General features: G+C 45.0%; 1 protein-coding gene across 4 annotated transcripts in view; it reads right to left on the bottom strand.

Annotated features, from left to right (window-relative positions):
• Positions 1 to 1389: 1389 nt before the first annotated feature.
• Positions 1390 to 15539, bottom strand: part of NUP35 (nucleoporin 35) — a 68694-nt gene continuing 54544 nt past the window's right edge. For 2 of the 4 annotated variants that reach the window (XM_068126616.2, XM_078785839.1), the window contains exons 8-10: positions 10116 to 10292; positions 2421 to 2513; positions 1390 to 1931 (exon numbers count right to left, since the gene is read on the bottom strand). In XM_068126616.2, coding sequence (XP_067982717.2) covers positions 2436 to 2513; positions 10116 to 10292 — 255 coding nt within the window. In that variant the 3' untranslated portion in view covers positions 1390 to 1931; positions 2421 to 2435. Of the gene's footprint in view, positions 2514 to 10115; positions 10293 to 15539 lie in introns of all 4 variants that reach the window. The other 2 variants (XM_068126615.2, XM_068126618.2) reach the window with 1 other exon arrangement.

Genomic DNA, 15539 nt, shown 5'->3' on the forward strand with positions numbered 1-15539 from the left:
ATTCCGAGAACTTTGAAAATTTGACCTTTGCGACCTTCAAAAGTCAAAGGTCAAAGATTCAGAAATTTGTTGGAAAACTTGTATTTCATGATGTATGTGATAATATAAGATCATGTACGACATTTCACCCTATCAGGAAGCGAACAATGTAATAAAACCATCAAAAATATCGACTTTTCTAAATTTCGTGACCTTGTGACCTTGACCTTGGGGCGAAAATGAAAAATCGAGCTCCGTGGGGCTAGACACATGACATTGGCCTAACCAAATACCGAAACTCCTGTCGGATTCCACCAACTCCCTCGGAGAAGATGTAGCTTGCTCGATTAGCCCCTAAAAAGACATCTTTTTCGGGCGTCGCTCCACCCACAATGGGCGCAATACGCCCACTTTAGGCAGGACACAACTAGATCATGATATCAACCTCCCACCCAAGTTTCATCAAGATCGGATGATATCATCGGGTAGTTATGCTGCGGACAGACAGACAGACAGACCCATGACGAATATAGTGGTCACTCTGTTTGATAACTCGTGAACCAATTGGAAGGATGTTGTTTGGAATCAAAATATAGGGATATTGAGTTTAAAGAAAAATGAGAAAATGACGTGAGGGTTTCCACCCATGACATTCGCCATTTTGCCATTGACTGTGTACAGAAACAATGAACCGGCTGTCGATGCCTGACGTTCGACTAAAAGTGGCACAGGAATGTGGAATTTATCGATTAATGGTTTAGCATTCGCCGTTTCCGCATTGTCCGTTTGCCCATTGCTTCCCACCCGTGCGTAGCACAGGCACCTGGCTAGTAAAATATATTACTTTACTCATGCATGATTGCATGGGTAACATTTATGAAATTGCATAACAAATTCAACTACAAACCACCTGTTTAAAAATGGCCTGCACAAGTTAGTCGGTCTGACAAGTTTCCCAACTACCCTTGTCTGACATATGATGCATGTACAAGCTCCAAAATGAGTTTTAGATAAAGTATGCAACCTAGAAGCACCCATGCCTAAGGGAGTGTAATACTCCCCCCCCAGCATGGGTCAGTAAAGTACAGTACTTGCACTATGCCATGTGTACAATGCAAAATTGCAAGTCATATCCACAGCTGACTTGTCGTATACTCCCACCACCACCTGGAGCCACTAGAAGATACACATTTATACAGAGAGTTTGCACACCCCCATCTCTCTCACCCCTTCCCCACCCCCTCTCACCGCCCAAAGCTCTGCAACCATGGATACTTTTTAATGCCTAAAACCCACCTGGGCAAACCCAAAGTAGAAGCACCAAATTTCAACTCATGCCATACAGCGGTTCAGGGGTGCATACAAGTCAAACAAACAAACAAACAAACAAACAAACGAGCCAAAACAATAAATGTTTCCAAAACACTTTATTCATAATTCCATAAAACAGTTTGCACACATTACACTAGCGAGATTGTACATCGTTTTATTTAAGATTAAAAACAAGTTTTAAAGGGTACTTTACACAGACCCAGGAAAAATTGGCAAATTCAGAGATCATATTGGGTTATGAGATGAAGACAACACACAAGGTGCAAGTGAGCGTTTTAAAACAAGTGGTCTTTGCATTCTGAATCAATAAACCGACAATTTGTAGAAGCGTGATCCTCAATGTTGCTGAAAATAATCCAACCGATTTGTTGCACCAGATTCCTCTTCTTTCTGCTGGTACTGTATTGTCAAACTGCAGCGTTTAACCTGTATGTTATAACCATAAACCTTATAAAGGCAACATATATCAGGACCACAACCGATAGCACCAAATACCATCATTTTACCATCACAAACAATGAAAGAGGGGAAAAAAATTCGACATGGAAATATATTATGTTCTTGCATTGGAGCCATCCATACAAGTATGTACAGAAGAAGGCGAGATGATTGGAAAAGATCTGAGAAAGGAAATTGTGAAAAGGAAGCAAAGTTAAGTTGGGGAAAAAGCTGGAGGGAAGATAGAAAAGAGAAAGAGGGTCTAAACATTCAACCGTTTTGCAAACATAGCATAAATAGCATTAATCCAGCATCCAGCATTAATGGTACACATTTCCCCAAAATTACGCAATCTCAAATACATAGATTCAGAATGTACGACGAGAAAACGACTCAGCACAGCGGCTTAGAGCAGTTATATGTGCAAATAGGACCTTGAAAGGGTGCTTAACACAGCATGTGCGCACATCACACCTCCGCATATGGACAAAGCATGTTCAGTAAAACACCTGAACTGATCTGAGCTCCCAAAGAAGCTGTTATTAAAATATGCATGCCAAAATGGGAATCGCTATTCTCCCGCAAATGCGTTGGAAAAATTTGCTTCAGCTGTTGAAAATGTTCAAACATAATGAGGGCAAAAAGAACATGGGGAGTTCTGCTTCTCTGACCTAAACAGCAAGGCATCACCAACCAAACACGTATTCCATCGCTTTGGACAGCAAGCTCTCGTCCTTCCTCGGTGTGAGTTTGTTCGTAACCACCTAAAAAACAAGGCAAGTAGTGATCATGCTCAAATCACATCATTTGGCAATTTAGCATTTTTAATCTGATTTTGTTTCCTGGTAAAGTTTCATGGAGTACTAGTTTCATCAAGGGCATTCATTAAAACATTTTTTCAATTATCATTCATCAGTGACAACTGTACTGCAAGCCGGGTGGACTATTTTTGAGCCTTATATGGCAAAGTAGTCATTAATTGAATCAAAACAAGTAAAAATGAGAAATTATCAAAAAAGGGAAAGCATAGAATAAACTAGAACGTCACTCGGTAGAGCGCATACCTACGGCAGGCTGAACAGTTTACTTTTTGTATCCCACTGATAGATCGGATCTGCATCCGGACCAAAACCAAAAACGAATCAGCTTGCTTTTGTCACTTACCCAGATCATCCACCTAGTTTTGTCACAGGTCCCCCACAACCTTTTGAAACATCATGTTATTTATCATTTTTGGTCCTATCGCTCGATGGTGAAGCACCACTTTTAAAAATGAAACAATTCTCGCATCCGGATCATCACCGAAATCGAATCGATTCGTCCTTGTCACAGATCCAAACTGTCCACAATGATTCTTCCGAATCCATCCATAACTATTTGAGACATCGAGCTATATAATAGGTTTTAGCCCTATCACCCAATGGTGAAGAATCACTTAAAAAATTGGAGTAGTACCAGGATCCAGATCCGGATCTTCACCAGAACCTAATCATTTGGTCCTTGTCACACCCAACCTCCTTTAAAATTTTTAGGGACCTAGGCCGGAGAGGAGTTGGTAGAAGACAGAAAGCCCACCAACCTGTCTGCGGTGAGATAGAGAAAGGCCCTCAGATTCAGCTTCATCACGGGAAATATCAATGATTCTGAATGCTTTGGTTTCAACAGCCTGAGCTGAGCTAGGTGAGAGGCAGGACCACCAGCCCAGAGGGGTGAGCAGTATTCCATCGAGTTGCGGATGAAAGCTTTGTATGTGGTGAGGAGCTCAGAAGTGCCCAGAAAGGACTTCGCATGACGGAGGATGCCCAGTCGGCGACTGGCTTAGGCAGCCAGCTTGGAAATGTGGTTTTCCCAGGAAAGATCATGGCAGATAGTGAGACCCAAAAGCTTGAGTGACAGAACTTCTTCAAGAGGATTGTTGAGAAAGTAGATGGGAGGGTTGTCCAGATGGTCTTTACGGAGAGACAAAGTGAGAGTATGAGATTTGTCAGGATTGAAAGACATGTTCCACTTGTTTGACCCGTTTGTGATTTTGTCACTGCCTGCCAATCTGAGGGTTGAGATATGGAGCAGCAGAGAGTGGGGTCATCAGCAAAGAGATACAGAGGATTTTCCAGAGAGTCGCAGAGAACATTAATGAAGACCAGAAAAATCACAGGGCCCAGAACACTGCCTTGGGGAACTCCAGCCTGAACAGAAAGGGGAGATGAGAGAATTCCATTCAGGGCCACGTGTTAACTGTGACGAAAGAGGAAGTTGGCAAGCCATGTGTGGAGGTTTCCATGGATACCATAGGAGGAGAGTTTGGTGACAGGGCGGGGTGCCAGACCGTATCGAAGGCAGGAGATATGTCAAGGGCGAAGGCTGCGATTGCCTGTTTGGCATTGTGGATCTACATCCATTCATGGTCACCTCTCTTACCAAGGCCCTTCTCCCCCGATTGCTCAGTTTGGCCGGGCGGCCAGCTCCAGGAAGAGTCCTGGTTGTTCCAAACTTCTTCCATTTAAGAATTATGGAGGCCACTGTGCTCTTGGGAACCTTCAATGCAGCAGAATTTTTTTTTGTAGGCTTCCCCAGATCTGTGCCGAGACACAATGCTGTCTCTGAGCTCTGCAGGCAGTTCCTTCGACCTCATGGCTTGGTTTTTGCTCTGATATGCATTGTCAGCTGTGAGACCTTATATAGACAGGTGTGTGCCTTTCCAAATCATGTCCAATCAATTGAATTTACCACAGGTGGACTCCAATCAAGGTGTAGAAACATCTCAAAGATGATCAAGAGAAATGGGAAGCACCTGAGCTAAATTTCAAGTGTCATAGCAAAGGGTATGAATACTTATGTCAATGTGATATTTCAGTTTTTTCTTTTTAATAAATTTGCAAAACTTTCTAAAATCCTGTTTTCTCTTTGTCATTATGGGGTATTGAATGTAGATGGATGAGGGAAAAGAATGAATTTAAACGATTTCAGCATAAGGCTGAAATCAGATCTCTATATTTGTATATGCACGTGCACCGAACTGTAATGCGAACGGTAACTGTAAGCTGCGCTTCACTTCCGTTGAACTTGGGGACGGTGAGTGAGCTTTAGCGTGGCTCTTCCTTTTGTACGCATTTTCTACACATATACATCTTACACACATATCACTAGACATACTTGTCTGATATACATGCCTGTTGTTTCTGTAGACTAAGAAGAAGACCTTTGTTGGTCGAAAAAAAAAAAAAAAACCACCGTTTAGAGGCCATTTTTCATGTTGAATGGTCGAAAGCATGTTGAAAATTAAAGATCGACGTCCTGAAGCTACGTCCGCGTCCGATTTAATCTCCCCATTATTTATTTAATGCAGATGAGACGCACTGCTCGTACTGTGGAGTTTCTACTATTTCTCACAGTTATATATATACATATATATATATATATATATATATATATATATATATATATATATATATATATATATATATATATATATATATATATATATACATATATATATATATACACATATATATACATATACAATTATACACATATATATATATATTGTCGCGATCCCGGCTGTGAAATGGTTCCCAGCACGGAATACGGACGTTAATGTCCGGGCTTCAAGTAGTCCACGGAGTGGACAGAGAGAACTCAATAAACACAATTGTGTTTTAATCGGCCTTCTAGGGGTAAGGCACGATGCTTTATTGGCTCGATCACAAAAACCATAAATGGTAACAGAATGGAATACACTGCACAAAGCCTGCAGGAACTGTCGGCCCCAGAAGCTCCAAACAGGACGCAGGCAAGATCACTCGCGGTTCCAATCGACGATCTCCGGGACTCGGAGGGTAACAGAGTGGAATACACCGCACAAGGCCTGCAGGAACGGTCGGCCAGCAGCTCCAACACGACGCAGGCAATATCTGACTCACGGTTCCAATCCACGAGATCCGGGAATCACTCGTTCTCTTCCGGAGTTACTCACTCGTAAAATACAGAACGGTAAACGATCAGCCCAACGCGGCTGTCGTGAAGATTAAGGGAAATCCCTTTATCTATTTCCCACTCGGAGCCTTCCAGTCGCGTCCGTTGCATAAGATGGCGACCGCGCTCTCTGACCCTCCCCCAATCGCGTGCCGAATCGCCTCCCGATCGCGTGAGGCTCCAAGGAGGCCACGTCACGCGGTGGGCGGGGCACCAAATCTGGGTGAGAACAGGTGGGTTCACCGGTGGTTTCTCACAGTCCTCCCCCCCTAAGTAAAAACCCCGTCGAATAGACGGCGTTTTTAAAACCAGTATTTGTAGTAGGTGCAAATCACATGGCAAGATGATGGCGGTAATCGCTAACAGGCAATTAACGCAATTAACAATTATTAACACTTATTAACAACAATAACGCAACAACGCAACAATACAACGCAACGCAATAGCGCAACAATAACGCAATTATTAACGCACAGGCAATTAACAGGCATTAACAGGTTAACAATGAACCAGTTTGGTTTTTTTTTTTTTTCACACACAAATTTTAACACCATACACCACATTAATATCTACCCTACAAGAGTTACACTTCACACAAAGCACAATAGAGAGGCAAGGGGGCCAAACTCAAGTTGGGGGAAGCGTTGACAGGAAGGAAACGGGCCGAGACCTAGAGCGGCGGGTACTCCTCCGGTGTCGAGAACAACAGTCACATGCGTAATGACCCCTTTCACCGCACTGGTAACATCGATCGTTCGGGTCGAAAGGCCTGCGGACCAAAGGGCGTCTGAAACGAGGCCGCCGCGACATGCCATTCGACATCTCGACGCACACACGCGATCCGCAAATTAACCTTCCATCAAGGGCTCTGACCGAATCTTCAGCATCTCGTGGCTCTTCAAACTCAACAACTGCAAATCCAGGTGGGTTTCGAGCAACCCATACGTTGCGGAGTGGTCCGTAATGTTCGAAGACCCTCCCTAGCTCGGCTTTCGCTGCTCCATCGCCCAGGTTTCCCACATATACCTTAGCATTAGCGTTCCTGCTGAATCGCGACATGGCGGGAGCGGTCCCTGAGGAGCACGGCACCTGAGGGTGGCTTGACGGGAGGCTCGGGTGGACTTCAGCTGACGCAACGTCACCGTCGGGAACTGGAGTCGAGGCGCTAGGCTCCTCGGGCCAGAGTGAAGATATGTCTGACTCCGCCACTCTCTCCGCCTGTTTACTCTGGGATCTAGTGACCCCCCCACAGGTCAGAGTCAATGACTCCTCCCTGGCCATGGCATCATTGCCAATCAGCAAGGAGACCCCGGGTATCGGGTAGTAGGGTACCACCACACAGGTCACTGGACCCTTAAAAATGTCACTCCGGACCTCGAGGAGGGCAAGGGGATACCGGCCAAGAACCCGGTCAATGCCCCGAAGGAGGGTATACTCGCCGGTATAACGCATCTGAGAGGCCGGAACTACCCCCGCCCGGAGAACACACCGTGTCGCCCCAGTATCCCGAAGGTATTGGGCCTCAAACTTCAGCATCGAATCAGGGCCACTCACTAAGGCTGTCCCTGAATAATCCTGGTACAGTGGATGAATGGAATTAGCCTCGGTGGCAGTGACCTCGGTCACCGATGCCACCGTCGTGTGCGAGGGCCCGGCGGATGAGCTCCACTGATCTCCATCCGACTTAACAGGAGGGTTGCCTCGGTAGGCCGGACTAGCGGGATTAGAGAAGCAGCGGTTTTCACCGTGCCCCACGCGTTTGCAGAAATCGCACCAGGGCCCTGCCCTGGTCTGCGGCTCGCGACCGCCACCAGTGGAGGGCATCGGAGAACCCCTCCCCTCGATCCAGCCGCCGGGCAGACGGGGGGCGGTCTTGATCGCAGACTCCTCCGTCTTACGACGCGACTGCGTGACTTGCAGCATTTTGCACACCAAAACATGTTTATCAATAAGGTTGACGCAGTCTGCCAAGGAAACAGTGTCTTTGTCGACAAGAAACAATGCTAAGTCAGGCGGAAGCTGTTGATCGATACGGTAACGCACCAGGAGTTCCGCAACCGCTTGAGGTAACTCAACCTTGCTCCCCTTGAACCATCTCTGCAGCTGTTCCAACAAGGCCCGCGAATGTTCCTCATAGGTTTGACTGGACTCACGAGTCCAGCTGAAAAAATTTCTCCTATAAATACATGCGGACACCGCATAGGCGTTCAAAATCTCGGCCTTCAATGCCCTGTATTTGTTTGCGTCCTCGGTTGCCATCCTCGCATATACCTCCCTCGCCCTCTCAGATAGATGGCTCACAAGATGGCCGACCCACAAGCTCTCATCAATGCCACCGGCAGCCAACAACTTCTCCGCCATCTCCAGATACGCTTCTGGCTTCGTGTCTCCCGTCCAGTCCGGCAAACGAACATGAACAGTTTCCGGGACTCTTGCAGCAGACCCCTCTGCCCGCGGTCGTTCAGTCAACATTCGCAACTCATGCTCTCTGACGCGTTCAGCTTCTGCTGCTGCCGCACGCTCTCTCTCTCTCTCACGCTCTCTCTCTGCTGCCGCATGCTCTCTCTCTGCTGCCGCAGCACGCTCTGCCTCTGCTGCTGCCGCACGCTCTCTCTCTCTCACGCTCTCTCTCTGCTGCCGCACGCTCTGCCTCTGCCCTGTCATTCTCCCTGTTATACATGTCAAGTTGTTGAACCGGAGTCAGCCCGGTCCAGAAGGGCGAACGCATGCATTTAGTCATGATGGAATCGCTTCCTAACATATCGGGTTTAGTGACTGGGTCAAGGCTGATTGCGTCGCTCGCATCGCCACCCACGCGACTGTCAACATGATCAGGTTGAACTCTCACTTCTCTGGTCGACATAGCTTGGCTACGAGTTATCATAAGACAAGGCACAAAACACAACGCTCAAACACAACGCTCTGTTGGGGAAATACGACACGAACTACACAATATCACCACCGCACATCAAATTGCCAATGAGAAAAATACCACGTACAAATACTCACGTTTTTTTTTTTTTTTTGTCGGTTGTTTGGAGGGATCCGAAGCTATTCACTTATTCGGCAGTGAAGCACCACCCAAGACAGCGTCCCACGGCGAGAAGGCTCCTCCAAGACGGCGCCCGCTGGCGATAAGGCTCCTCCAAGACGGCGTCCGCTGGTGAGAAGGCTCCTCCAAGACGGCGTCCGCTGGTGAGCAGATGCAAAGAAGATGCAGATGCAGAATTCCCGTCTCAATTCGAATGTCTCTTACTTGAATGATCCTAGGACGAGCAACCCATTTGTCGCGATCCCGGCTGTGAAATGGTTCCCAGCACGGAATACGGACGTTAATGTCCGGGCTTCAAGTAGTCCACGGAGTGGACAGAGAGAACTCAATAAACACAATTGTGTTTTAATCGGCCTTCTAGGGGTAAGGCACGATGCTTTATTGGCTCGATCACAAAAACCATAAATGGTAACAGAATGGAATACACTGCACAAAGCCTGCAGGAACTGTCGGCCCCAGAAGCTCCAAACAGGACGCAGGCAAGATCACTCGCGGTTCCAATCGACGATCTCCGGGACTCGGAGGGTAACAGAGTGGAATACACCGCACAAGGCCTGCAGGAACGGTCGGCCAGCAGCTCCAACACGACGCAGGCAATATCTGACTCACGGTTCCAATCCACGAGATCCGGGAATCACTCGTTCTCTTCCGGAGTTACTCACTCGTAAAATACAGAACGGTAAACGATCAGCCCAACGCGGCTGTCGTGAAGATTAAGGGAAATCCCTTTATCTATTTCCCACTCGGAGCCTTCCAGTCGCGTCCGTTGCATAAGATGGCGACCGCGCTCTCTGACCCTCCCCCAATCGCGTGCCGAATCGCCTCCCGATCGCGTGAGGCTCCAAGGAGGCCACGTCACGCGGTGGGCGGGGCACCAAATCTGGGTGAGAACAGGTGGTTTCACCGGTGGTTTCTCACAATATACATATACAATTATACATATATATACATATACAATTATACATATATATACATATACAATTATACATATATATACATATACAATTATACATATATATACATATATATATATATACATATATAAAAGCTCATGGAAGAGCAGAAAAATGAAGTGCGAGAAGGAGCAGCTGGACAAGGATACACCTCAACACAAGCAATTGTATGTTGTCTCACATAACCAAATAAAACAGGAATTAAAAAAAACAACAACCTCCCACTCACTCATGTTGAGGCAATTACAATTATGCGAGCTTAATAATAAAAAAAATCATTGTTTGCAAGGAAATATGAAAAGTTATTGCAGGGAGAAAGTCATCGGTTAGGCACTGATGATCAGTATTATTTTAATGTAAAATATGAAAGGAAGGCAAGGTGTACCTACCTGAAGATCACTACCAGCAGGCCAGGTGCCAAGTGATCGCATGCTGCTTGGTTTAGGGACACCATTACTCTGTCGTGGAGTTAGCTGGCTCACTGCATGAGTTATAGTGCTTTGTTTTAGTACAGGTGTTCCGAATCCTGAAGTGGAATTCCGATTCTCCACATTTTCCATAATATTCTGCAAAATAACAGTGATAAAGACATCAAAAAGCAGCATGATATTATATCTAAATAAATAAATAACAGACTCCATCACTAAAATCCCAACAAGTGCAAATCAATTTTAAAAAGACAAAAAAAGATAAATGCAAATCTAAATAAAAATTAGAAAGGAACAAAGAGATAAGCAAACCACCAAAAAGGCAAGGAAAAAAGCATGACAAATATTATTTGATCAAAGATTCCTCAGTACAAAAGTAATATTTACCATTAAATTTTTTTATTTGCTTGCCACTGCTTTGACTACAATTCCAGTGTCACAGATATAATAATCAGATATATTTTGTGACTTAAAGAACAGTTTTTATAATCCCCACATTGTTTTTAGTAAAAACGGTGGGATATTGTAATCGGCTTCGTCCGTCCGTCACACTACCTCCTCCTAAATGTTTGTACAGAAAGTCATCAAACTTGGTAGTTATGATGACCACATGGAGAGAAGGCGCAAGAGCAGCACACACACACACACACACACACACACACACACACACACACACACACACACACACACACACACACACACACACACACACACACACACACACACACACACACACACACACACGAGGGCCAGTCAATGAGTAACCTTGAAATCGCGATATAAATTCGAGAATGTAATGTGTGTAGTTGTAGATGACATATGTTACAGTCATGTGAAAAAGTAAGTACACCCCATGTAAAGTTTTGACTTTTTCAACATATTTCAACATACAGCTATTTGATCTTCATTTCAACAATATTGACAAGATAAAGGTGATATAACATAACAAATGTCATGAAACATTTACATTTTGTAGTCCATTGTATAATTTAAATAAACATAAATGCAAATTTCGCATGTGGAAAAAGTAAGTACACCCCTACATTATGACAACTTCAAATACCTAAAATTAGAATGAGGTGCACCAGCTCAGGTGCAAATGATTAGAACATCGTTAGAGAGGATCTTGGAGGAACCTGTCTTATTTAAACCTCAGACATTTAGTTTGGTTTGGTCTTTATTGTTGAAGTGTGCGGCATCACCATGAATAGATCAAAAGAGCTCTCTGAGGCCTTCAGAAAGAAGGTTATAGATGCCTAGGAGTCTGGGAAGGGATTAAAAAAGATCTCCAAACAATTTGAAATCAATCATTCGACTGTCCGGAAGATCATCTACAAGTGGAGAAGATTCCAAACAACTGCCAACTTGTTCAGGCCAGGCCGCCCCAGCAAGTTCAGCCCAAGAGCAGACCGCAAGATGCTGAAAGAAGTCTCTAAGAACCCCAGAATGTCATCACGGGAACTACAGGTAGCTCTTGCCACTGTTGATGTCAAAGTGCACGAGTCTACCATTAGAAAGAGGCTGCACAAATTTGATCTACATGGGAGGTGTGCCAGGAGGAAACCTTGGCTGTCCAGAAAGAACATCAGGGCAAGACTTAAGTTTGCCAATGAACACCGAGACAAAGACCAGCACTTCTGGAACAATGTGCTCTGGACAGATGAGTCAAAGATAGAGCTATTTAGCCACAGTACCAGAAGACATGTTTGGCGAAAACCAAAGACAGCATTTGACCACAAGAACCTGATACCAACTGTAAAGCATGGTGGTGGAAATATTATGGTTTGGGGCAGCTTTGCTGCGTCAGGGCCTGGGCAGCTCACCATCACAGAATTCACTATGAATTCTTCATTGTACCAGAGGGTGCTTGAGGATAAGGTGAGGCCATCTGTCGGAAAGTTGAAGCTCAACCGAAGGTGGACCTTGCAACATGGCAATGACCCTAAACATACCAGTAAATCTACCAAGGAATGGCTGAAAAGAAAGAAATGGAGGGTTCTGGAATGGCCAAGTCAAAGCCCGGATCGAAATCTCATCGAGATGTTGTGGGGGGATTTGAAACGAGCTGTGCATGCAAGAAACCCCTCAATCATCGCACGCCTGAAAGAATTCTGCATGGAGGAGTGGGCAAAAATTTCTCCCAGTCGATGTCAGAGACTGGTAGACAGTCATAAGAAACGCCTACTTGAGGTTGTTTCTGCCAAAGGGGGAAATACCACCTATTAGAGCCAAGGGTGTACTTACTTTTTCCACATGCGAAATTTGCATTTATGTTTATTTAAATTATACAATGGACTACAAAATGTAAATGTTTCATGATATTTGTTATATTATATCACCTTTATCTTTCAATATTGTTGAAATTAAGATCAAATAGCTGTATGTTGAAATATGTTGAAAAAGTCAAAACTTTACATGGGGTGTACTTACTTTTTCACGTGACTGTATATCTCTGGGTAAGAGTCATGTTTTGCCTGTTTTAGATCTGGCAACATTTAGCATATGGCGCCAGTAGAGCAGTTCCAAGATGGCGGCTCCATAAGAAGCACGCACCAGGGAGGAGCAACATTCTGTCATCCGTTTCTTGGGAAGTGAGGGTGTGAGTACTCGTGAAATCCGTCGCAGAATGAAGATACAATATGGCGATGCATGTTTATCGCTGCAGCAAGTGTACGACTGGGACAGGAAGTTTAACAGTTGTGTCCAGTGTGGCAGATGGTGCTCGCTCCAGTGTGGCAGATGGCCTGCAATCATTTCTGGTATGTCGGCTGTGTGAGGCCTCACACAGCCGACACACCAGAAATGATTGCAGGAGTTGAGCGCGTGCTAAGGGAAAACCGGCGCATTATGCTGGTCGCTGGATGAAGTGCTCTCTGAATTGAATATTAGCCATGGTTCAGCACACCACATCATTCACAACGTGCTGAGGTTCCGCAAAGTGTCTGCAAGGTGGGTGCCAGGACAACTCACACCCGAACTGAATGAACAGCGGGTGGACGCATGTGAATAACTTCTGTGACGTTACGAAACACAAGGTGATGCTTTCCTGCAGCGTGTAGTGACTGGGGATGAAAGCTGGGTCCACTACTTTCAGCCAGAAATGAAGAGGGCAAGCAAAGAGTGGCGCCATTCAACTTCATCGAAGCCCAAAAAATTATTCACACAGCCGTCCGCTGGAAAAGTGATGCTGACACTCTTCTGGGATAGCCGAGGCCCACTTGAAGAGCATTACATGGCCAGAGGGACCACAGTCTCCAGTGCATCATACTGCGACCTCCTTAAAAATCATCTGAAACCAGCAATCAGATCAAAACGTCGTGGACTACTCACTACTGTTGTTTTGCTGCAGCATAACAATGCTCGGCCCCACACTGCTCGTGCTACAGCTGCAACAATCGAAGACCTGCATTTTGAGTGTCTTCCTTATCCACCCTATCGCCAGACCTCGCCCCTTTGGATTACCACATCTTTGGGCTACTTAGAGGTGCTTGGTGGAACAACTTTCCGATCTGACAAAGAGGTCCAAGAGGTGGTGCACGAATGGCTGCACAAGCAGGCAAAATTAAAAAAAATTCCAAGAGAAATACAGGCCTTAGTAAAGCGCTGGAAATAATGCATTTAACGCAATGGAGATTATCTTACTATAATTCACCAAATGTCTGTCCGTCTGTCTGTCTGTCTGTCTGTCTGTACGTTCGAAGGTACCGCAAAATCGGCTGAACAGATCGCAACGATATTTTGGGTGGGTAATCCTGGGATCTCCAGGAGTTAAATAGGCTATTTATTTTTTTCCAATTTCAGCTTTGGTCTCCAGCATTCTCAGGTTTCGACTCCTGCATAACATTCGCGTTCGCATAACGTTCATTGTGTCGATGTTTCCATTGTGACGATGTTGTTTTCCCGGGTGCCGCACAAACGGCTGCACCGATCTGACTCGGTGACCTCGGACAAAGACCTTTTATAAGGACACGGGTTGAATCCCTGCTTGAGAGAATTCCAAACCCCTTCCCGCCATCACGACCATCTCTCCAACTCACAATCACATGAGATATGCGGAAAGGATGACCCAAAACCAATATAAACATCATTCATATATAAACATCATTAAAAGTAAATAATGACCTCGGCCAAAGTTCAAACAACGTTTAATCTCTACATGAGACAATTCCACATAGCTATTTGGGCGGTGTTACACTAACAGATCGCTGTCTCCATCGATCTTGCCAAGGCCGTAACACCTTTCGGCTCAAAATCCTTTTAACTGTTGATTTGATAGTTTTTACAATGAAGGAAAAACGTATAGTAAGGGAAACATATGAAAATCTGTTAACTAAATTGTTACCAAAACATTTCTTCACCAATATGTTTGTAAAGGTGTGTAATAACATGTGTTAAAATGTTGAAGGTCAACTCCCGTGGGAAACCCAGAAAAAAAGCTGTTGAATTCGGGTACCGAAAAATTATTTTCGAGAATTTTTATTTTTTTTAATCGGCCCTTAAGTAACTTATGAGGGGTCAAATAAGGGTTTTTCATGATTCTGAGTTGATTGTTAACATTTATATTTCACCACAGACACTCCTTTGTGGAAAAATAATTTCTAAATATATCTCATTTTCTACTTTGCAGGACATGGAGTCTAGCAATATGGATGAAGACGTTACTCCACCTGTGCTCAATTGCTTCATCTGTGCACGCTCGGATACACCAGCTGAAAGGCTCATACAGGCAACTCCAAAGGGATACTCAACTTTATTGAAACAAGCAGAAACTGTCGAAAATGTTACTGTTGTGGAACGTATGAAGGAGGCTCAAAAGGAAGGAAAACTGAGGTACCACCAGAAGTGTAAAAATGATCTGTACAACAACTTTGTTGCAACCACCAAGAAGTCAGCTCAAGCATCAAAGGCAGAGAAAGAGTCATCAAAGTTGAAGAGAAGACGCACTACTTGTGAGTTCAGTTCATCAACTGGCTGCAGTTCTAGAAGATCACAGTCAGTTGACCTCCTGTATAAGGATGTATGCATTCTTTGCAACCAACCAGCCCAACAGCAGCTTTCCCCCGGGTGAAGTTGAAGGCACTCGACAAAGCTAAGATCCTGAGAGGAACTGAAGTAAAGATTATTCCATTTACGAACAGGAAACAGATAGGAACGAACGCGATCATGTTTCTCCCCCTCGCTGAGCTTTCCTCCTCCCTGGCTCATGATCAGCCACTCCTCACTCCAGGTGACACACTCTGGGCAGCGGGGTGGGTGATCAAAGCCAACGATCCTGAGTTCCCACACTCCAACTGGAATGGCTGGATGAAGAGAATCCATGCTAATGATGCAAAGCAGAGCACACAGATCGAGTTCCTCCCAGTTATTGAAGGAGACCCTAATGAC

The sequence above is a fragment of the Myxine glutinosa genome, chromosome 10 (assembly GCF_964187855.1).
Source record: "Myxine glutinosa chromosome 10, kmMyxGlut1.1, whole genome shotgun sequence".
In the NCBI taxonomy this organism is placed as follows: domain Eukaryota; kingdom Metazoa; phylum Chordata; class Myxini; order Myxiniformes; family Myxinidae; genus Myxine; species Myxine glutinosa.